Source organism: Cynocephalus volans, chromosome 1, assembly GCF_027409185.1.
Source record: "Cynocephalus volans isolate mCynVol1 chromosome 1, mCynVol1.pri, whole genome shotgun sequence".
Taxonomy (NCBI): Eukaryota; Metazoa; Chordata; class Mammalia; order Dermoptera; family Cynocephalidae; genus Cynocephalus; species Cynocephalus volans.
In genome coordinates this window covers 237,758,391-237,782,202 of record NC_084460.1, presented here as the reverse complement: position 1 = coordinate 237,782,202, position 23,812 = coordinate 237,758,391, and the positions used below count along the sequence as shown (strand labels likewise).

At 38.0% G+C, this 23,812-nt stretch overlaps 2 protein-coding genes across 6 annotated transcripts in view; one reads left to right on the top strand and one right to left on the bottom strand.

Moving 5' to 3' along the window:
• The window catches only part of PPIG (peptidylprolyl isomerase G), a 40,634-nt gene extending 35,811 nt beyond the window's left edge, over positions 1 to 4,823 (bottom strand). For 2 of the 5 annotated variants that reach the window (XM_063100841.1, XM_063100848.1), the window contains exon 1: positions 4,717 to 4,823. The gene's annotated coding sequence lies outside the window, so the exon portion shown is untranslated. Of the gene's footprint in view, positions 1 to 4,309; positions 4,403 to 4,581; positions 4,615 to 4,716 lie in introns of those variants that run through there. The other 3 variants (XM_063100867.1, XM_063100859.1, XM_063100854.1) reach the window with 3 other exon arrangements.
• The window catches only part of FASTKD1 (FAST kinase domains 1), a 55,114-nt gene that overhangs the window by 314 nt on the left and 30,988 nt on the right, over positions 1 to 23,812 (top strand). The window contains exons 2-7 of the mRNA XM_063085747.1: positions 3,137 to 3,195; positions 4,294 to 4,657; positions 4,824 to 4,968; positions 20,715 to 20,940; positions 21,127 to 21,310; positions 22,818 to 23,184. Coding sequence (XP_062941817.1) covers positions 3,137 to 3,195; positions 4,294 to 4,657; positions 4,824 to 4,968; positions 20,715 to 20,940; positions 21,127 to 21,310; positions 22,818 to 23,184 — 1,345 coding nt within the window. The remainder of the gene's footprint in view (positions 1 to 3,136; positions 3,196 to 4,293; positions 4,658 to 4,823; positions 4,969 to 20,714; positions 20,941 to 21,126; positions 21,311 to 22,817; positions 23,185 to 23,812) is intronic.

Below are 23,812 nucleotides of genomic sequence, written 5' to 3'. Positions count from 1 at the left end.
CTCCTGCAGTAAGAACATATACTTCTGAACCAAATCTAACCTGAATGAGATGAAGCCTCTGGATCCAACAACAATCATTTCCTAATGCAGGGGATGGAAGAACATGTTAAATGACACTACTAGGATGAAGCCAGCAAATCCAGACCTTGGGAAACATTACGGAAAGGGGGGGAACTATTAGAAGAAGGGGGAACCTATAAATTAAAAAAAACTTGAGACAGCTGACATAGCAACCAAAGCAACAGCAGAACTTATTTGGATCCTGATGTAAACGAATCAATTGTAAGAAAGAGGGAGGGGGAGAGAATTGGAGAAATTTAAACATGTTTAATGTTTGATTTTATTAAGGAATTATTATTGATAAATTATTATTGATAATAATTATTGATATTATTTTAAAATGTGAAAAAAATTGAGTAAAAAATAGTTCTCAGGCTTTCATAAAGATCTACACCTATGAAAACATGAGTTACATAATGTGTTTAAGGTGTTACATTAAAAAGAAGTGCCACTGGTTGGCTACCTAAAAAGAACTCAAACTTTAATTTATACTAAATTTCAATATCTCTAATTCATTAATCTTGAAAGCAAGACAGTGTCATCTCCATTTCTCAGCTATGAAAACTGAGGAGCCACTAATGTAAGCAAATTATCCATGCCACACTCTGCAAAACTACTGATTCTGACCTAGGTGTGTGCCTATTTCTTAATATGGGTAAATGTTATTTAGAAGTGTTTTGCTAAATCTCCAAATATTATATTTTTATATTATAAATTATATTATATTTATATCATAAATCTCCAAATATTATATTATTATATTATATTTTCCAGCTATCTATTCGTGATTTTTAGTCTAATTTGGTTGTGGCCTGACAGCATTCTTTGTATGGTTTCCATTCTTTGGAATTTGTTAAGATGTGTTTTAAGGCCCAGAAAGTAGTCAATGTTTCATGTGAGTTTGAAAAGAATGTATATTCTGCCTTTGCTGCATGAAGAGTTGTATAAATGTCAATAAGATCCAGTTGATGGTCCTGTTCAGTTCAACTATGTCCTTACTGATATTGTGCTTGCTGAATCTGTCAGTTACTGAAAAAGGGGTATTAAAGTCTCCAACTATAATAGAAAAAAAGATAAAATAAAATGAACATTGAGTAGCAAAATATATATATATACACACACACACACACACATATATATATATATTTATTTATTTATTTGTTGGAGTACATTTACGAATGCCAGATTGCTAATGAATTAAGTAAAGACAAGCTAACATTCTTAGGTGAGCGTCAGGGAAGACAAATATGCTCTTCCATACAGTGCCCCTTCCCTTAGTGTTTCTAAGTCAGCAACATCCCTTAGTGTTTCTATGTCAGAGACACAAACCAGTCTGACACAAGCTACAGGGCTGGTACCAACATGATTAGCAGTGTAGGAACTTCTGAAATTCTTAAATCCACTAGAAAACTTAGAAAATCTGTATTGTTATCAAATTCAGTGATAAATAAGGATGTTATACACTTATTATACATACATCTAATCTGAGAGACAAAAAAATATAATACAACTATGTTAGTACCAAACCACAAAAGCAAATACTAATCGGGAAATCTCTGCTAATACTTTTAATGTTATACCTCCAATTATCTGAGTTCTTATAATGATAAATTTATCTCACTGTCTTCAGAGATATACCTACCTATTCTAGCCCCATGTTATTACTCAATCCATTTCCTACATATTAGAAATGTAGACCTCTAATTTTTAAAGAAAATTAGACTTTTGGAGTCTGAAGGAACCTCAAGAGATCCTCTGGCACAATCTTCTGATTTTATAGATCAAGAACAAGAGGACTAGAGAACTGAAATGATTGGATCAAGGTCTCAAATGGAAAAAAAGCAAGAATTCTGATTTAGAGTCTCTACAACTTCACTATAAAAATGAGCTTGTTCACATATGGCTTATTTTACTTTCCCCCATATGACCATAATGCGATGGTTTAATTATGAATAAACCTTAGCTAAAATATATATATAATTAGCAGCTTAATATATAAACAGGTGTTTCATTCATTTAAAAAAATCAATGAGTTAAGGAATCATTCATGTCTTTAAAATAATCATTTTAATATCAAATATTGATGTTTACATTTATAAGTAAGTACTATATAGTTCAATTTCAATACGAAGTTTGTGATCATTTTAAGCCAACACTCTAAAACAAAGTGCAAATGTTTTCCTGCCTGGAGCTAAAAGTACAAAGTCCCAATTACAGCAGTTTTCTCTGAATATTTCTAATACTGCCTATAGTAAATTTCAACATGTAAGTTTTGCCCTACAGAAGTAAAAATGCAGAGTTCTTATGGCTACCACACATGCATTAAATAAGGAAAATACCACTGACACTTAAAATGAAAACTGCAGTTTAGTGCTAATATTAAAAGCAAAAACCACAATATAGCAGATTTATAGCAAACTCTTCAAATCGCTTGAATTATCTATGGATTCCTACTGCAATTAAGACACCTTAGTACATTAGGATATTTAAAACAGACAATATGTTATAATTTTGTTGAAATACCCTATTTGTAAAGTAATAAGCGAAAACAATCAACATGTATTTCCTAAAAGGAGCAACTATTTAAAGAAGTAATTGCAGATTGTGTCATGATAACAAAATGGAACTAGTTCATCCATCTATTATGAATGGCTACCAATTTCTTTTTACAAAAAGAATGGATGCTGCCTGACAGAAAATCTAACTTACAATATGCAAAATATCAAAAGGACAAAAACTTTATGTAGAAGTTACCAGTACTGCAAGACCACAATAACAATCACCAAAAAATAAAGGCCTTAGGGCTGGTGCATTAGCTCAGTTAGAACATGGTGCTCCTAACACCAAGGTCCAGGTTTGATCCGTCTATGGGCCAGCAGCCAAATAAATAAATACATATATAAATAAATAAACGCCTTTAAGTCAAAATAAATGTAATGAACATACTTCACCTCACTCATAGAACCGATGAGTTGTCACTGAAATGCTATTTTACACACAATTTTAACAAATTTAAGTATTTATTTTTTAAGCCCACAGCTGTGACAACTGGAAGTCAGATGTCAATATTTTTCAGATGAAGAAACTGAGGCTCAGAAAGACGACTGGGCTAGAAAATCCAAATTTTCTAACCTAGTAAGTTTGCATACTTGTACACTCCTGACAGCAGGGGAAGGCAACCCTGACAACTGCCTGCAGAGAAAACAAAAAGCTTTAAGAAACACACACACACACACACACACACACACACACACACAAAAGCAAACACAACAATTCAAAAGTGCAGGATCCTACAAGACAAGACTACAGAATCTCAGGGCATCAATAATCCTGAATTACAAAGAAATCATTAAACAATCTACAATGAACTCTGTTTAAGACAGAGAAGTATGAAATTTGTTACAGAAATAATCCCAGCCCAAACGGTCAAAATAAAAAAAGGTGGAGTGCTAAAGCGGGTAAATTTTCAGGTATATTAAAAAAACATGAAAGAGAGAAGCAATCATTGTAGATATCTGTACTTTCCCTGGATCTTATGGCACAATTTCAAAACTTATAAAATTTCACCTCCCAATCCTCTACCCATCATTGGTATTAACTAGCATTTACTAGTCAAACTCCTTTACCAAATGGTAACACACAGACACATTATTCACCTTTCTGGTTTTAGCTACTGAGTTAATATTGGACCCCCAAATTTCAGAAACATCTAATTGTTCCTCGGACATATTTGTTGTGATCACTACTGCTAAAATTTGGTACGGAACAGAAAGTACTATTGAGGGAAGAAATTAAAGTCAATGCACAAAATGGTGCTTTTATAACATTTCCAAAACGACTGGGCATTCTCCCTGCTGAAAAACTTTGACTTTGCTCCTTAAAAGGCTAAAGATGGGTCAAATCAACACACTTCCTTTTTAAGGGTATGGAGCTCAGAAACCATCACCTTCCTCCTACAGAGTAGTTATCTCCTCCTAAAAGACCTACGTAGCTCACAGCTCCTCGGAAACGTGGGAGAACTTCGCGAGAACTCAGGTTTGAGTTTTAGGCCCTGCTTAATAAAGTGGCCTGTACCACTTAATTATGCACGACAGCCGCTGTCCTGTGAAAGGAAAAGGTCGGAGTAGGAGGAATGCTTGTTTTCAATTTTATTCCCTGTGCTTCAGGCTCTTCGCCCGCCACTCTGCAACCCTAACCTGACAGGACATCGGGTTGCGCCTCCCCCTTCCGCAGCAACCCTCCCACCTACCCCGCAGTACTGCTCAATCTTACGATTTTGAAGCATCAAAATCAACCCAGCTCCCTAGAGTTCAGGCCGCCGTCGCTGCCGCCATATTACAGCTTGTGCGGCAAAATGCGTCAGGGAGGGAGGTGTGGGCCCGAGTGAGGAGGGCGGGGGCTGGCACAAGAGCCGTTTCACAGGCCCCGAAGGCTCGGCTGAAAGCCTTCTCCAGCTGCACAGCTGCAATGCCACCGCCGCAGTCCTCAGGGGCCCCCTCTGGGCCCAAGCAGCCCCGATACCTTGAGAGGAAGACGGCTAACCCGGCCTGGCCTGCCGCGCCAGCTCCGCCCCTCTCCCCCGACCGTTCCCGCTCTTGTACCCTGGAACTGCTGCAAATGACGACACTAAAACAACACGAGCATCGCGCCACTTACCTGCACTAGTAGAGTTTCCTCTTCCTTGGGTCCAATCGTCTAAAGCGCTTCAAATCTACCCGCCAGAAAAGGCGCTAAAGCCCACTAACCGCCTCCCTCCCCCACAGCCCAGACCCGGCGTGGAGGGAAAGCGGCGCGCCGGAAGTGCGTCAAGGATTGGTTGACGACATCTCCAGGCGTTCCTTCTCTTGCGTCATCACGCCCTCCCTGGAATTCTAGGATTTTGGTTCCTTTCAAGTACCTGGTTTACAGGTAACGTAATACTTTACATGTGAGTTGACTGGGAACGTTTGTAACCGTCGGAATACCGTATCATTCGTAAAATAAAGTGCTGAATTTAATAAACATTTATTTTTCCATTCCAGGGTTTTGGGAAGGAAGCCCTACCTTCAGTGAGCTTACAGTTAATGCTAGGATACAAGTTTTAAAATGCAGTAATTAACCAAGAGGAGGAAATTACAAAGGGCATTAAAGTTCCTTGCTGTTGTTTGTCTACTTTATTGGCGGCTGGCCGGTAAGGAGATCCGAACCCTTGACCCTTGTGTAACACTGCGCTCTACCAACTGAGCTAATCGGCCAGCCCTATTTGTTGTTTTTTAAAATTCTCTCAGCAACTCCGTGATATAGGTTATTATCCTTGTTTTACAGATGAAGAAATTGAGGCTCAGGAAGAATAAGTGCCTCTTGCTTAAACACACTGTTGGTAAATAACAAAGCAAGTCTTTTAATTCCAAATCCAGTGCTCTCTAGGGAAAATGTGACATATATTGTTATTCAATTATTTTAAGGATTCAGAGCCCCAATTTGAACCAGCTTAGGTAAAAAGGGGAATGTATTGCTTCATGAAACAAAAGTGATAGTGGTAGTTTTAAAATATGTCCACAAATTCTTTTATATGACTTGCTTCTACTCAGTAGAATAAGGCAGAAGTGACAGTGAGTAATTTCGGAGACTAGGTCATAAAAGGCACTTTGATTTCCTCTTTCTTCCTTCTCTTGGATGACTCACTCTGGGGTAAGTTAGCGCCCATGTCATAAGGCTTCCTGAGAATAGCCAGAGAGGAAATGAGACTTCTTGCCAAAAGCCATGTGAGTGAGCCACCTTGGAAGCAGATCCTCCAGACCCAATTAAGGATTCAGGTGACTACAGATCCTGTTGACATCTGATTGCAATCAAATGAGAAATTGTGAGCCAGAACCACTCGGCTAAGTACTTCCTAATTTCTGACCCACAGAAACTGGAATAATAAATATTGTTTTAAGCCAGTAAATTTTGGGATAATTTGTTACACAGCAATGGATAAACAATACAGAAAAGAAAGAGTACACTGGATATCTATCTTGTCTAATTCTCTCTCTCTCTCTCTTTATATATATATATTTTTTGCAGCTGGCTGAACCCATGACCTTGGTGTTACAAGGCTGTGCTCTAACCAACTGAGCTAACCATCCAGCCCTACTTATCTCTATTTATTGGCTTTATTTTCTAGACTGGTTTCTCCAAGAAGTGACTTCACATCTTAAGAACCTGAGCCTCGGCTGTTTCCAATTGCCAGAGAAGTCTTTGATTAGCATAGCAGTGACAGCCACAAAACTTGTGCTCCCCCTTACATAGCAAGGGATGTCACTGGGAAATGTCTCTCCTGCTATGAACTACATTTTCTAGTTCCCCCCTTGCATCTAGATAAGGATATGTGAATATTTTTTATCGGTGGAAAGTGAGTGGAAATGATTTGTACTGCATCCAAGCCAAAATGTTTATCAAGTACTGTTCCTTTTCCATGCCCTCTTCCTGTTTTCATTAGCTGGATCCAGAGGGTTTTAAGGCCATGCAGACTTATGGAAGAATCCTAGTTCCCTGAATCTCTGTGTGGAGAAAAGTCCTCCGCTGACCAGAGACATGGACATTGGAATTTGGTGTGACTGAGAAGTCGAATGTCATGGGTTAAACCACTGATGTTTGGCTTTATTCATTATAGTTGATAGCAGTATTTATCTGTAATGGTTAACTGTAGGTGTCAACTTGATTAGATTAAGAAATACTAAGAAACCTGGTAAAGCAAGCTTTTTGGGTGTGTCTATGAGGGTGCTTCCAGAAGACAGTAGCATGTGGGCCTGAGTGGACTAGGTGGGAAAGATCTGCCTTCAATATGGGCGGGCACAGTCCAATACACTGGGGGCCCAGAGGGAACAAAAATGGTGGAAAAGGTTTAAAATTTAGTAATTTGCCCAATCCCTTTCAATCTCATTCCCCTGAGGTATCCAGTGATACTTGTCTATTCCTATACTAGCATTAAAAACCCTTATTTAACATCCCTCCCTTCCTCCTTCCCTTCTTCCTGCAACAAAAAATGAAATCACACCACACATATTAATCTGAAATTTGCTTTTGTTTGCATAAAAAATATATTAGAGATATATAAATTTTATATAATTTTTATATAATTATATATACTTTTTCATGGCTGGTCAGTATGGTAATTTTTTGATATCTATATACCATTTCATAGTAAGGTTATACCATAATTTATCCAGCCATTCTTCTGTGTGATATTTTAGTTATTTTGAGTTTTGGTTAATACAAAAATGCTGCAATAAAAATACTTTTACATATATCCTTATGTATTGATGCTTATAAATCTTCAGGAAAGATAGCCAGAAGTACGATTATTGAGTCACATACACTTTTAATTGTGACATATAGTGCTAGATTAGCATCCCGAAAGGTTGTAGAACTAAAAGTTTGTATGAGAGTGGTTATTTGTGCCCATGGAGTTTGTTTTCAGTCTTTTTAGTTTTTGCCAATTGAATGGGTGAAAGAATGGTATTGTCTTATATTGCAATTTCCTGACTATCAGTGAGGTTGGGCATTATTTATTTAATTCTTTGTCTTTTTTCACATTGTAGTAAAATATACATAACACAATTTACTCCACTAACCATTTTTAAGTGTATAGTTCAGCAGTGTTAAGCACATTCACATCGTTATATAATCAATCTCCAGAACTCTTTTCTTTCTTTTTTTTTTTTTTTTTTGCGGTTGGCTGGTAAGGAGACCCAAACCCTTGACCTTGGTGTTATCAACACCACGCTCTAACCAGCTGAGCTAACTGGCCAGCCCCCCAGAACTCTTTTCATCTGGCAAAATTGCAACTCATTAAACAACTCTTCATTACTCCCTCCGCCAGCCCCTGACAACTACTATTCCACTTTCTGTCTCTATCAACTGACTACTCTGGGAACTTCTTGGAAGTGGAACCATTCATTATTTGTCTTTTTTTGTGACTGGCTTATTTAGGGTAATGTCTTCAAGATTCATTCATGTTGAAGGGCTGGCTGGTTAGCTCAGTTGTTTAGAGCATGGTGCTAACACCAAGATCTAGGTTTCCACCCCTGTACTGGCCAGCCATCAAAAAAAAAAAAAAAAAAAAAGATTCATTCAGGTTGCATCATGTGTCAGAATTTCCTTCCTTTATAAGGCTGAATAATATTCCATTGTATGTATATGTCATATTTTGTTTATCCATTCATCTGTCCACAGATACTTGAATTTCATCTACTTTTTGGCTATGTGAATACTGCTGTGAACATTGGTGTACAAATATCTCTGAGTCCCTGCTTTCAATCCTTTTGAAGATGTACCCAGAAGTAAAATTGCTAGATCACATGATAATTCTATGTTTAATTTTTTTGAGGAACTACCCACCACCATTATTTTTTACATTGCCATCAGCAGTACACAGGAGTTCCACTTTCTCTGTGTTCTCGGCAACACTTATGTTTTGTTGGGGTTTTTTTTTAATAGATGTGTGTGAAATAGTATCTCATTGTGATTTTGATTTGCATGAACATCTATTCATGTGCCCATGGCCATCTGTGTATCTTCTTAGAAGAAATGTCTTTTCAAGTACTTTGACCATTTTTGTAATTAAGTTGTTTTTATTGTTGTTGTTGTTGAATTGTAGAAGTTCTTTATATATTCTAGATGTTAATCCCTTATCAGATATATGATTTGCAAACATTTCTCCCATTCTATGGGTTGCCATTTCACTCTGTTGATAGTGTCCTTTGATGCATAAACATTTTTAACTTTGTTGAAGTCCAGTTTATCTATTTTTTCCTCTTGTTGCCTGTGCTCTTGGTGTTACATCCGACAAATACACATTCTTTTGTTTGTTTGTTTGTTTGTTTTACTGGCAAAATTATTCCAGGAGAAAAAGGGTTCAAACTAATTTGGGAGGTAAATAAAAAAGCAATCTCTAATGTTGGGGAAATTGATCTAATGTTCATAACTAAACTTCAATGTTATTTCAAACTAATATGACTCTTACAGCTAAATCATACTGTGTTCCTGTTGGACGTAAGCAATCTCTCAGAAAATCAAGATCAGGCCATGTCACTGCAACACAAAATACCAAATATTCCCCTCTCACTAAATGAGTATATGTTACTGCTTTACCAATTACAGGTTTATATCCACTTTAGTCTGCCTTCCTTATAGTTAAGATTTATTAAGATGCCCAACCATAGAATTACCCTGCTTCCTGACAACACCCAAGATAGAGTAAACCTCTTCATCGTTAGGTCCTCCCCAAAATAACCCAATCAAAGCACAAATCCTTCAATAGTTTCTTTCTAACACTCTTCTGCTGAGCTGCCCCATGGTTCCCTACCTTGTACATTCTCCCTTGCTGCAACAATCAACAAATAATGAACCTAACTTATTCTGTTGCAGGTTCCTGATGGTCTGTAGTGGATTGAATTATGTCCCCCCAAAACTCGATGAGGCTTAAGTTGTGTCCCCCAAGTTTTATATATTAGAAACTTAGTCCTCACTTTGACTGTTAAGAGGGTGGGAAGTCCTATTCTGGTAATTGAAGGGTGGAGCCTTAAAGAGGTGATTGGATTGTAGGACCATGCAGTAGTGAATGGATTAAAAATGGTCGTCAGGGGCATGGTTCTGAAGGCTTTAAAAGAAGACAGTCTGTCTGTCTCTCTCTGCTCTCTCTGCTTCCACATCTTGCAATGTGAACCCCCTGGGTCACTGTCGACACCACCAGATGGACTTTGGACTTCCCAGCCTCAGAAACTGTAAGCAATAAATTTCATTTTCTTTATAAATCACCCAGTTCCAGGTATTTTGTTATAGGCAATAGGAATGGACTACTACCTGGTCTTTGGCTAAAGAGCAGTGACATTCACTAAAGAGAATTTTTCTTTTTTCTTTTTTTTGCATCTGGCCAGTAACGGGATCCAAACCCTTTACCTTGGTGTTACCCCCACCACACTCTAACCAACTGAACTAAGCTAAGGGAAAATTAAGAGCCGCCTTCTAACTACTTGTTAGCTCTTATGCATCTTGATGGTGTTGAGGATTTAAATCGTAAGCTAACATAAAATTTAATGGTGGTTGTGGGTTTAAATTATTATTTTAGTTTTATTCTAAGGTATGATTTGTATACAATATGTATATTATGAAGGCCGTAGATGGTAAGTTAAGAAAAAAGTCACTAATAGTAACTAAACAAAAAGGGTTTCTTTATCCCAGCTAGATTCCAAAGGAAGGCTAGCTGCTGGCATTTGTTCCTTAGGCCATTCCCCTTACAATTCCACAAATAGGTGAAAAGGAAACAGCCCCCAAACAGTGAAGAAACTGTGCTGGCACTATCAGGCCTAGTGTAGGCAGCATTTGGTCTGGCACTCACAATTTGGCCTTGGTCTTCTCTGATGTAAAAATTTCACAGATCACCAACATAAGACAAGGTCACTGTCTTAGTTCAGGCTGCTATAATAAAATACCATAAACTGGGTGGCTTATAAACAACAGACATTTATTTATCATAGTTCTGGAGGCAGGAAACCTGATATCAGGGTGCCAGCATGGTTAGGTTCTGGTGAGGGCCCTCTTCTGGGTTGCAGACTACCAACTTCTTGTAGTATCCTCACATGCAGAGAGCAAGAGTGGAAGCAAGCTCTTGTAAGAGCAGTAATCCCACTCATGAGGGCACACCCCAAAGGCCTCTCCTCCTAATACCATTACATGGAAAGGGGTAGGGTTTCACATATGAATTTGGGAGAGACACATTCAGTTCATAACAGCCACTCTCTGTGATGGATCAAGACAAAAACATGACCATTCCATAATTATGTCTGAACTCGGAGAAAAACAAGAACATTGTCCAAACCATAAAAGTGACCACACATTGGCCTATCCTTTCTAATATGAGTGACTGCTGCTGCTTATGTTTCCTAAGTAAGAGAGTTTATTTTTATAGCAGTTTTAGGTTTATAGAGAAATTGAGCAGAAAGTACAGATAGTTCCCTTACTCACCTACACCTCCCCCTCAACACATAGTTTCTCCTACTAACATATTACATTAGTGTGGTACATTTGCTACAGTTATGAACAAATATTGATATATTATTATTAAATCAAGATTTACGTTAGGGTTCCCTCTTTCTGTTAACAGTTCTGTGGGTTTAACCAAATGCATAATGTCATGTATTAACCATTACACTATCAGAATAGTTTTGCTGCCCTAAAAATCCTCCATGCTCCACCTATTCATCCCTCCCTCCCCCCTCCTCCCCAGAAACCCTGGTAACCCCTGTTTTTTCCATTACCTCAAACATTTATCATTTCTTTGTGTTAGGAGCATTCAAAAATCTCCTTTTCATTGAATTTTGTGCAGACATTCAATCCACAGCAGAGGCCATGGTAGGACTTTGGCTTCTACTCAAGGAGATGGGTAGTCACTGGAGAGTTTTGAGCACAGAAGAGACCTGATCACCCTGGTTGTGGCAGAAGAGTCTGGAGGAAGACCAAGGAAAACGTCTTTGAGAAGGAGAGAAGAGGCGTGCAGAGCAGGCAGACGTCCAGCGGGGGAGGTGTAAGCTCCGCAGAGACCACACCACTGCCACGCGATCCAGCAGCCCAGCCCAGTGCGTACGGAGCAGAGAGACATCCATCACGGGAGGTGGAAGCTCCATAGAGACCACACGTCCTGTGCAGCCGCCACGCGATCCAGCAGGTAGGCTTCACTGCGGCCACCCAGCCCCATCCCAAGCCCAGCCCAGCGTGCACGGAGCACGGAGACGTCCAGCAAGGGAAGTAAAAGCTCCACAGAGACCACACACTCCGCAGTGCCTCCATGCATCCCAGCAGCCGGGCCCAGTGCGTGCAGAACAGAGAGATGTCCAGCAGGGGAGGGGGAAGCTCGGCAGAGACCACATATCCTGCGGTACCACCCCATGACCCAGCAGCCCGGCCGAGTCCATGCTGACCAGAGAGGTGGCTCCCCAGAGAGGCCCAAGACCCGAGGCAACCACACATGCAAGGCACTAGTGGCCAACTGAGCAGACACTGAGGTAGCCATACCAAATTGGCAACCTCAGCAACTTCCTAGTCAGACAATAGTGTCAAACCTGTGGACTGTGAAAATGAAACCCCCTGCCACAATGACTAAACATCAAAGAAAAGATACCAGAAATATGAAAAATTAAGAAAGCACACCACCAAAGGGTAATAACTCTCAAGCTCTAGATCCTATAGAACAAGAAGCCCTTGAAATGTCTGACAAGGAATTTCGAGTGATAATTCTAAGGAAACCGAATGAGATACAAGAAAACTCACCTAGACAACATGATGAAATGAGGAAAAGTATACAGGACCTGAAAGAACAAATATTCAAGGAAATCATTGCCCTGGAAAAGAATGTAGCAGAGCTTGCCGAACTGAAGAATTCATTCAGTGAAATAAAAAACACAATGGAGAGTTTATCCAGCAGGCTTGTGAAAGCTGAAGAGAGAACCTCTGAACTTGAAGATGGGCTGTTTGAAATAACACAAGAAGACAAAAAAAAAAAAAAAAGAAAAGAAAAAAGAATCAAAGGCATTGAAGAAAATCTGAGAGAGATATCAGACAACCTTAAGCGCTCAAATATCCGAGTCATGGGTATTCCAGAAGGGGAGGGAAAAGGAGATTGCATTGAAAACATATTCAACAAAATAGTGGCAGAAAACTTCCCAGGAATAGGAAAAGTCACAGATCTTCAGATTCAGGAAGCTCAAAAATCCCCAAAAGTATTCAGCCCAAAAAGGTCTTCTCCAAGACACGTAATAGTCAAATTGGCAAAACTCAAAGACAAAGAATCTTAAAAGCTGAAAGAGAGAAGCATCAATCAGACTAACATCAGACTTTTCATCACAAACCATAAAAGCCAGAAAGAAATGGGATGATATATTCAAAATAATAAAAGACAGAGATTGCGAGCCAAGAATACTCTATCCTGCAAGGCTATCCTTCCGAAATGAAGGGCAAATAGTATATTTCTCAGACAAACAAAAACTGTGGGAGTTCACCACCACACGACCACCCTTACAAGAAATTCTCAAGGGAGTACTGGGTTTGGTTCCTGAAAAATAACTACCACTGCCATAAAAACCCAAGAAAAATCAAAACCACTAGTATGATAAAAATGGCATTCATGAAGTGAAAAATAAAACAAACAAAAAGGCTATCTACAACCCAAGGAACCAACAAAACCAGAAAACAAACAGTAAATCAGAAAGCAAGGAACAAAAGACACCTAAGACAACCAAACAATAATCAATAAAATGCTAGGATTAAATCAACACTTTTCAATAACAACTCTTAATGTAAAGGGCTTAAATTCCCCAATCAAAAGACACAGACTGGCTGACTGGATTAAAAAGGAGGACCCAACTGTATGCTGCCTTCAAGAGACCCACCTCACCCGTAAAGACTCACATAGACTAAGAGTGAAAGGATGGAAAAAGATTTACCATGCAAATAGAAATGAAAAACGAGCTGGAGTACCTATTCTTATATCTGATGAAATAGACTTTAAACTAAAAACCATAAAAAGAGACAATGAGGGACACTATGTAATGATAAAAGGATTCATCCATCAAGAAGACATAACAATCATAAATATATATGCACCCAATGTCGGATCAGCCAGATTTATAAAAAAACTATTAGACCTAAAGAAGGAAATAGACACTAATACCATAATAGCAGGGGACCTGAACACCCCACTGTCAATATTGGACAGAACATCTAGGCAAACAATCAGCAGAGAAACACAAGATCTAAACAGTACTCTAGACCAATTGGAATTGGCAGATATCTACAGAACATTCCCTCCAACAACCTCAGAATATTCATTCTTCTCATCAGCACATGGATCATTATCCAGGATAGATCACATATTAGGTCACAAATCAAGTCTCAAAAAATTCAAAAAAATTGGAATTATCCCTTGTATTTTCAAAGACCACAATGGATTAAAACTAGAAATCAATAACAAATGAAATTCTGGAAACTGTACAAACACATGGAAATTAAACAGCATTCTACTTCATGACATATGGGTCCAAGAAGAAATCAAGCAGGAAATCAAAAAATTTATTGAAACTAATGAAAATAATGATACATCATACCAAAACCTGTGGGATACTGCAAAAGCAGTACTAAGGGGGAAATTTATCACATTAAATGCTCACTTCAAAAAAATGGAAAGATGGCAAGTGAACAACCTAACACTTCACCTTAAAGAACTAGAAAAACAAGAACAATCCAAACCTAAAGTTAGCAGACGGAAAGAAATCATTAAGATCAGAGCAGAACTTAATGAAATTGAAACCCAAAAAACAATACAAAAGATAACGAATCAAAAAGTTGGTTTTCTGAAAAGATAAATAAAATTGACAAATCATTAGCATGGCTAACTAAAAAAAGAAGAGAGAAGATTCAAATAACAAAAATTAGAAATGAAAAAGGCGATATTACAACTGATTCATCTGAAATACAAGGAATCATTCAAGACTACTATAAACAACTATAGGCCAACAAATTTGAAAATCTGGAGGAAATGGATAAATTTCTGGACACACACAAGCTCCCAAAACTGAGCCATGAAGACGTAGAAAATCTGAACAGACCAATAACAATAAAGGAGTTTGAAGCTGTTATCAGAAGCCTCCTAACAAAGAAAAGCCCAGAACCAGATGGATTCACAGCAGAATTTTACCAAATATTCAAAGAGGAATTGACACCAATTCTTTACAAACTATTCCAAAAGATTGAAACAGACACAAATGTCCCAAACTCATTCTATGAAGCAAACATCATCCTGATACCACAACCAGGTAAAGATACAACCAAAAAAGAAAACCAAAAAAGAAAAGGCCGATATCCTTGATGAATATAGATGCAAAAATCCTCACTAAAATACTAGCAAACAGAATACAGCAACACGTATGTAAAATTATTCACCATGATCAAGTGGGATTCATCCCAGGGATGCAAGGTTGGTTCAACATACGCAAATCAATAAATGTTATACACCATATTAATAAAATCAAACACAAGGACCATATGGTCATCTCTATAGATGCTGATAAAGCATTTGATAAAATTCAACATTCATTCATGACAAAGACCCTCTATAAGTTAGGTATAGAGGGAAAGTATCTCAACATAATTAGAGCCATATATGAAAAACCCACTGCCATATCATCCTGAATGGGGAAATGGTGAAAGCTATTTCTTTAGGAACTAGACAAGGATGCCCACTCTCACCACTGCTATTCAACATAGTGTTGGAAGTACTAGCCAGAGCAATCAGAAAAGAGAAGGAAATAAAGGGCATCCAGATTGGAAAAGATGAAGTCAAACTGTCCCTGTTTGCAGATGACATGATCCTATATATTGAACAGCCTAAAGCCTCTACAAAAAAACTCTTGGAGTTGATAAATGATTTCAGCACAGTAGCAGGATATAAAATCAACACACAAAAATCAGTAGCATTTCTATTCTCCAATAGTGAACATGCAGAATGAGAAATCAAGAAAGCTTGCCCATTTACAATAGCCACCAAAAAAATAAGATACTTAGGAATTGAGTTAACCAAGGATGTGAAAAATCTCTATAATGAGAACTACAAACCACTGCTGAGAGAAATTAGAGAGGATACAAGAAGATGGAAAGATATCCCATGCACTTGGATTGGAAGAATCATCATTGTGAAAACGTCCATAGTACCCAAAGTGATATACAAATTTAATGCAATCCCCATCAAAATTCCATTGACATTTTTCTCAGAAATGGAAAGAACTATCCAGACATTTATATGGAATAACAAAAGACCACACATAGCCAAAGCAATGCTGAGCAAAAAATATAAAGCTGGAGGTAGAACACTACCTGACTTGAAACTATACTACAAAGCTATAATAATCAAAACAGTATGGTACTGGCATAAAAACAAACACACTGATCAATGGAATAGAATAGACAATCCAGAAATCAACCCACACACCTACAGACATCTGACTTTTGACAAAGGCACCAAGCCTATACACTGGGGAAGAGACTGCCTCTTTAGCAAATCATGCTGGGAGAACTGGATATCAATATACAGGAGAATGAAACTAGACCTATACCTTTCACCATACACTAAAGTCAACTCAAAATGGATCAAAAAATTAAATATACACCCTGAAACAATAAAACTTCTTAAAGAAAACATAGGAGAAACATATAGGAAGTAGGACTGGACACAGACTTCATGAATATGACCCCAAAAGCATGGGCAACCAAAGGAAAAATAAACAAATGGTATTATATCAAACTAAAAAGCTTCTGCACAGCAAAAGAAACAACAGAGTTAAAAGACAACCGACAGAGTGGGAGAAAATATTTGCAAAATATACATCTGACAAAGGATTAATATCCAGAATATACAAGGAAGTCAAACAATTTTACAAGAAAAAAAAAAAGCAACGCAATTAAAAAATGGCCAAAAGAGCTAAATGGGCATTTATCTAAGGAAGATATACAGATGGCCAACAGACGTATGAAAAGATGCTGAACATCAGTCAGCATTCAGGAAATGCAAATCAAAACCACACTGAGATACCATCTCACCCCAGTTAGGATGGCTAAAATCCAAAAGACTGAACGATAAATGCTGGCGAGGTTGTGGTGAAAAAGGAACTCTCATACATTGTTGGTGGGACTGCAAAATGGTGCAGCCTCTATGGAAAATGGTATGGAGTTTCCTCAAACAATTGCAGATAGATCTATCATATGACCCAGCTATCCCACTGCTGGGAATATACCCAGAGGAATGGAAATCATCAAGTCAAAGGTATACCTGTTCCGCAATGTTCGTCGCAGCACTCTTTACAATAGCTAAGAGTTGGAACCAGCCCAAATGTCGGCAAATGTCCATCATGAGATGAGTGGATACGGAAACTGTGGTATATCTATACAATGGAATACTACTCAGCTATAAAAAAGAATGAAATATCGCCATTTGCAACGACATGGATGGACCGAGAGAGAATTATATTAAGTTAAACAAGTCAGGCACAGAAAGAGAAATACCACATGTTCCCACTTATTTGTGGGATCTAAAAATAAATAAACACACACACACAAAACTGGAGGGGGGGGGGAGACATAACAATTGCCATTCCTTGAAATTGATACGACAAGCATATAGAAAGGATATTGTTGGTGGGGGGAAAGGGAGGAGGTAAGGAGGTATCGGTAATTGGCCACAATAATCAACCACATTGTATATCGACAAAATAAAATAAAATAAAATAAAATGTTCTCTTCAACCAATTCAAACTATACAATAAACTGTTGTTATAGTCACCCTACAGTGCTATAGAACACTAGATATCATTCCTCCTGTTTAGGTATAGTTTTGTATTTGTTAACCAACCTCTCAATATTCCCACTCTCCCCTACCCTTTCCAGGCTCTGGTATCCCCCATTCTGTTCTCTACTTCTATGTGATTGACTTTCTTAGCTCCCACATATGAGTGAGATCATGCAGTATTTCCCTTTCTGTGCCTGGGTTACTTCACTTAACATAATGTCCTCCAGGCTCATCCATGTTGCTGCAAGATTTCTTTCCTTTTTTATGGCTGAGTAGTATTCCACTATGTATATATACCACATTTTCTTTATCCAGTCATCTGCTGGTGGTCACTTAGCTTTATTCCATATCTTTTCAACATACTGATTTTCTTTCCTTGGGATATATACTCAGTAGTGGGATTGCTGGATCTTATGGTAGTTTTATTTTTAGTTTTTTTTTTTTCCCCCTTACCTGGTTTGTGGGAAACCATTTCTAGTTTTTTGAGGAACCCCTATAATGTTTTTCATAATGGTTGCAGTAACTTACATTCCCACCAAGTATATTCCCATTTCTCAACATCTTCACCAGAATTTGTTATTTATTTTGTTTTCGATAATAGCTATTCTAACTGGAGTGAGATAGCTCATTGTGGTTTTGATTTGCATTTCCCTGATGACTGGTGACGTTGAGCATTTTTTCATACACTTGTTGGCAATTTGTATGTCCTCTTTTGAGAAATGTCTGTTCAGCTCTCATTTGCCCATTTTTTGATCAGATTGGTTTGCTATTGACTTGTTTGAGTTCCTTGTATATTCTGAAAATTAATCTCTTGTTCAATACATAGTTTGCAGATGTTTTCTCCCATTCTGCAGGTTGTCTCTTCACTCTGTTGATTGTTTCCTTTACTGTGTGGAAGCAATAATCCCATTTGTCAAGTTTTGCTTTTGTTGCCTGTGCTTTGAAGGACCTCTTCAAAAAGCTTTTGTCCAGCCCAATGTCCTGAAGATTTTCCCCTATGTTTCTTCTTGTAGTTTTATGGTTTGGGGTCTTACATTTAAGTCTTTAATTCTATTTTGAGTTGATTTTTTTTTTTTATGGTGAGAGATAGGGGTCTAATTTCATCCTTCTGCATCCAGTTTTCCCAGCACCATTTGTTGAAGAGGCTGTCCTTTCCCCAATGAATATTCTTGGTGCCTTTGTCAAAAAATCTATTGGGTATAAATACATGGCTTTATTTCTGGGTTCTCTGTTCTGTTCCATTGATCTGCATGTCTGTTTTTTTGCCAGTGTCATGCTGTTTTGTTTTGTAGTATATTTTGAAGTCAGGTAGTGTAATACCTCTAACTTTGTTCTTTTTGTTCAGGATTGCTTTGTCTATTCGAGGTCTTTTGTGATTCCATACGAATTTTAAAAAATTCTTTTTATTTCTGTGAAGAATTTTTTGTTGTTGTTTTGGCAGCTGGCTGGTGCAGGGATCAAACCCTGGACCTTGGTATTATCAACACCATACTCTTACCAACTGACCTAACCGGCCGCCCCATTGTTGGATTGCATTGAATCTGTAGATTGCTTTTAATAGTATGGTCATTTTCACAACGTTAATTCTTCCAGTCCTCATCAGTGTTTTATAGTTTTCCTTGTAGAGATATTTCACCTCCTTAGATAAATTAATTTCTGGGTATTTGGTGGGGGGAGTGAGTAGCTACTGTAAGTGGGATTGCTTTCTTGATTTCTTTTTCATCTTGCTCATTATTGGTGTACAAAAATGCTTTTGATTTTTGTATGTTGATTTTATATGCTGCAACTTTACTGAATTTGTTTATCAGTTTTAAAAGGGTTTTTTGGGGGCTTTTAGGCTTTCTGTGTATAAGACCATGTTGTCTGCAAACAGGGACAATCTAATTTCCTTTATTCCAATTTGGATGCCCTTTATTTCTTTTTCTTGCCTAATTGTTCTGGCTAGGTGACTGCTGCTGCTTTTTCAATTATAGCTTTAACCTCACTTCATTCCTGCTGCCTTCTAGATAAAGTTTATTAAAATACCCAATAATAGAATTACCCTTGCTTACTCACAGCATCCAGTCAAGAGAAGCCCCTCTAAAATTCTCCCCAAATCACTTAACACAAGACAAAATACTATAATAGGGTCTTACGAGCACCTTACTGAGATACACCTTAGGGTATATTCTGCTTCATTGTAACCAGTCAATAAATCCAACTTTAACTATAGGTGTGTGTGTTCCTGGTGGTTTTTGACTGGAGAGTGTTGGCACAGATCATGCTATTTCATCTGTGCTTTTTTTTTTTTTTTTTTTTTTCTTAGCAGGCTTTAAAACATTTTTTTTTTTTTTTTTTTTTGTGCAGAAACTGACAGGCTTATTCTAAAATGTATAGAGAAGTGCAAATGACTTTGTACAGCCAAAGCAATTTTATAAAAGAACAACATTTTGGAGGACTCGAACTATCTAATTTCAAGACTTAATATCAACTCTGCTTTTTCTCACATTTGTTTGAAAAGCCCTTCTACTCTGTGCATTGAGATCACCCTTAACCTCAAATCTATTGTCATTTGATCTAGTTCCCAAGTGTGGTCTGGGGTTAATGGTTGCCTAGGATATGGGGAGTGACCGTTAATGGTTACAGGGTTTTTGCCTTTTTCCTTTTCACTTTTTTGGGGAGTGGCTGGTGCAGGGATTGAACCTTGGGCTTGGTGTTATCGGCTCTACCCAACTGAACTAACTGGCCAGCCCTCTTTTTGAAGTTATGGAAATGTTGTAAAATTGATGGTAGTGATAGTTCCACAATTCTGTGAATATACTAAAAGTAACTGAACTGTACCCTTTAAAGTGGTGAATTGTATGGTATGTACAGTCGTCCCTCAGCATCCAAGGGGGATTGGCTCCTGACCACCCCCGCGCCCCCGCGGATACCAATGCAAAATGGGACAGTACAGTATTTGCACATAACCTACACATATCCTCCGATATACTTTAAATCATAACAAGATTACTTATAATACCTAGAACAATGTAAATGCTAAGTAAATAGTTGTTATGCTGTGTTATTTTAAAATTTGTATTATTTTGTTTGTTTTTGGCGGCTGGTGGGTATGGGGATAACTACTTGACAGTTATTTCATATATGCTGAAAATAATAAACCAAAATTCGTACGTGTCTTTTCCATGTTTACATTTTCTAATGTCATTTTTATACGTATTATTTTTTATTTGTATATTATAAACATATCAGTCCTCCAAGGACTGGAAAAAAACCTTAATAGCGGAGAAACACTCATGTAAAGGACCGTCACCTTCCACAGTTCAGTACGTACCGTCGTGCCCCGGAGCCTCTCGTTGAGGAACCACGTCCTCAGTAAGAGGTCGCGACGTCCATCCGACCTGGCCGCGTCGCCCCCTGGGATATGTAGTGTGGCCGGCTGCTGCCTTCCGCCCGGCACGGTGCTGTCGCCGGCACTTCTTCCTGGTTTGGGAGCCGACTACCAAGAGAAAGGCGATGTCTCTCGAAAAGAGGCTAAAAACCCTGGGGTATGAGGGGTGAGCGAGACAACCGAGCCTGTCGCGTCCCTCGTTGCGGACCAGGAATACTCCTGACTTCAGAATCCTCCAGGAAAGTTGCCGCGCGTTGAGGGAGGAACTTGCTGGCAAGTGAGGGCCAGGTGGCGGCGGCGGGTTTTCTTTTCCTACCCAGCACGTCATCATTCGGCTAAACAGGATTGGGCTGAGAAAGGGAAGCCTCCTTCTGGGAACTGGATTCTCTGGAGCGACGAGGACTGGGGCAGGGCGTGGGGAAGCGCGTTCACTCATCTGCCCAGCTCTCCTGCGTTTCCGGCGCTGAGAGTGCCTTTCACGCGCACACCGTGTCACTGCTACCCTGCACCGCGCCTGTTCATAACCGGTACGTGTCTCTCGCAGTTCCAACGCCCCTTTTTTTAGTTAATGACCTCCCCAAGACTCAGCTGGGGAAGAGCTGAGGACTCGACAACTTTGTATTGTAACCATTGACCTGCCTACACTTTCAGTTGTGGATGCATAGTATCTGGAGGAAACCTTTGCTTTGTGCAGGGCTTTCCATGTAGGTGTGTGACCAAGGTCAGCTTGGGTCAGGATGCTGTTCTGATTGCAATAAAATAGCCAGTACTGTCGCTTGAACAGACAGCTTGGCATAGCCATAGAGAACCATAGATGCAACAACCACTTGTTGGTTTGTTGATGTAATGAGGCTGTAAAAGTGGAAAGAAGTGGTTTGTAGTGCCAGCTTCCCTAGTACTAGAGCAGTTTTGTTAACCTTTAGAACCTAGTTTTCATTACGTGTAAAATGGAAATGATGACATCTACCTGGAAGGTTAGTTGAGAGAATTTAATGAGATAATGTATTTAAAACATTCTTTATAAGTTGTAACATGTTGCAGAAGTGTTAGATGATAGGATTTTAGTCCCAGCTTTTCTAACTATTGCTTCTCAATTATTATTGCTATTATTTATTTTAACGTTTACTTGTACATGTTTGTGGGATACAGTGACATGCATATTCTGCTCAATGATTAACTTACGGTAGGTAGCGTAGTTTTGTACCCGTTAGTCCACAACTTCATTGTTTCTCAATTATAAGTGTAAACGTTTATAATGTATTATTAAAGCAAATTATTCTTTTTCAAAATTATCTGTAGCTCTTATATTGCTTCAACATATCTTGAAACATTGCTTGATTTCTTAATATTTCTTTCAAATGGTAACTGGCTGGCCGGTTACTTAGTTGGTTAGAGCATGGTGCTGATAACACCAAAGTCCAGGGTTTGATCTCTACTGGCCACCACCAAATGAATGAATCAATGAATCGTTGCTCTTTTTCACTTTTTATTTTTTTGGCGACTGGCTGGTACAGGGATAGAGACCCTTGATCTTATGGCTACTCTCTTTAGAAATTTTAAAGGTGATATGTTTATTTACTTCAAACAACTTTACTCTTATTTAAAAAGACAGTTCTGAGCTTGGGTTCTTTTTTTTTTTTCTTTTGCTTTTATTGTCAATATGAAAACTATGTAAATGTCAGGCTTACACATTTTTAAAATGGGGCACAGAAAGAAGCTCCTTTTTCTGGACATTTGGTTTGGATCAATTCCTGCTGTCTGGTTCAGAATAAGAACAAAGCCTCTAGTTAATGCAGAAAAAACCCTGTTACTTTAATTTGAATTTTGGAATTAATTTGATATGAATGGTATAAGCATAACAATTTAAAACTAATTCCTTTACAGATGCTCCATGTTGGAATGGATTTAGAGTCATCATAATGAAAACAAAATACATGACGGAAAAACAGTTATTTTTATACTGGCAAATAGGGTCTAACTACTAGGAGCAGATGGTTTTCTTTACCCAGGAAAATTTGTGATGTAAATGAAAAGATATCTTTTTTCTAGAGTCATTGGTTACAAACATGCTTCATCTAAGAGCCATTTGTCCGTTCTCCCGGAGAGTGTTTCAGTTTCGGCCCTTCAGCTGTGAACCATTAATTATCCAGATGAATAAATGTACAGATGAAGAGCAAATATTTGATCTTATTGAAAGAAACAAAGCCACACTTTCAGAAAAGCAAGTGGGATGTGCATTTAGTATACTTTGGCAATTTCAAAAGCAGAAGACCAGCTTGTTAAAAAATGTTAAGAGTGTTAGAGACCATCCCCAATTTCCTACTCTTCATAATTTAACTACAAATAAAGTCAAACTAATGAATGATGATACCCTGGTGAATGTGTTATACATCACACAAAAGTAAGTAATTTACTTTTAGATTTTATGGGAATGATGATAGTTTATGTTTTAACTTTCTGAAAATCTCTTTAAAATAAAAAACAATGTGTTTTTTCTCCCACTAACTAGTTTTCCTGATAATCTGATATAGTATTTTAAAGACGTTTGGAGGATATTCTTTGATACCTATGCTGTTATTACAGTTTTTAAAATTAAATTATAATCAGTCATGAAAATAGACATGGTTAACTTTGGGTACATGAAACTTGATTATTGTGGAATATTGTAGAAATATGGTTGGCTAAAGATACTGAGGATATAAAATATAAATGATTAGATCAGATGAGCCTAATAACAATCAGCAATTAGTAAATTGTAAATTTGTTGACCTGTTTATAATCTCTTGGCTCTCATAATTAATGACAGATATGTTTTCTAGAAGCTATTGGTACAATAGGTTGTTTTCTAATAGCTCTTAGAAAAAAGAAAAAGAAAAAGGAAATAGAACTATTTTTAGATTCCTTTATATTTGATAACAGTGTTTTATAAATTATATTCCATGGGTGATTGATTGGCAAATGTTACATGGACAAAAGGTTTCCTTGGTGTCAAAGGAAAACTCAGAGATAAAGTTGAGCATTAAGAAAAT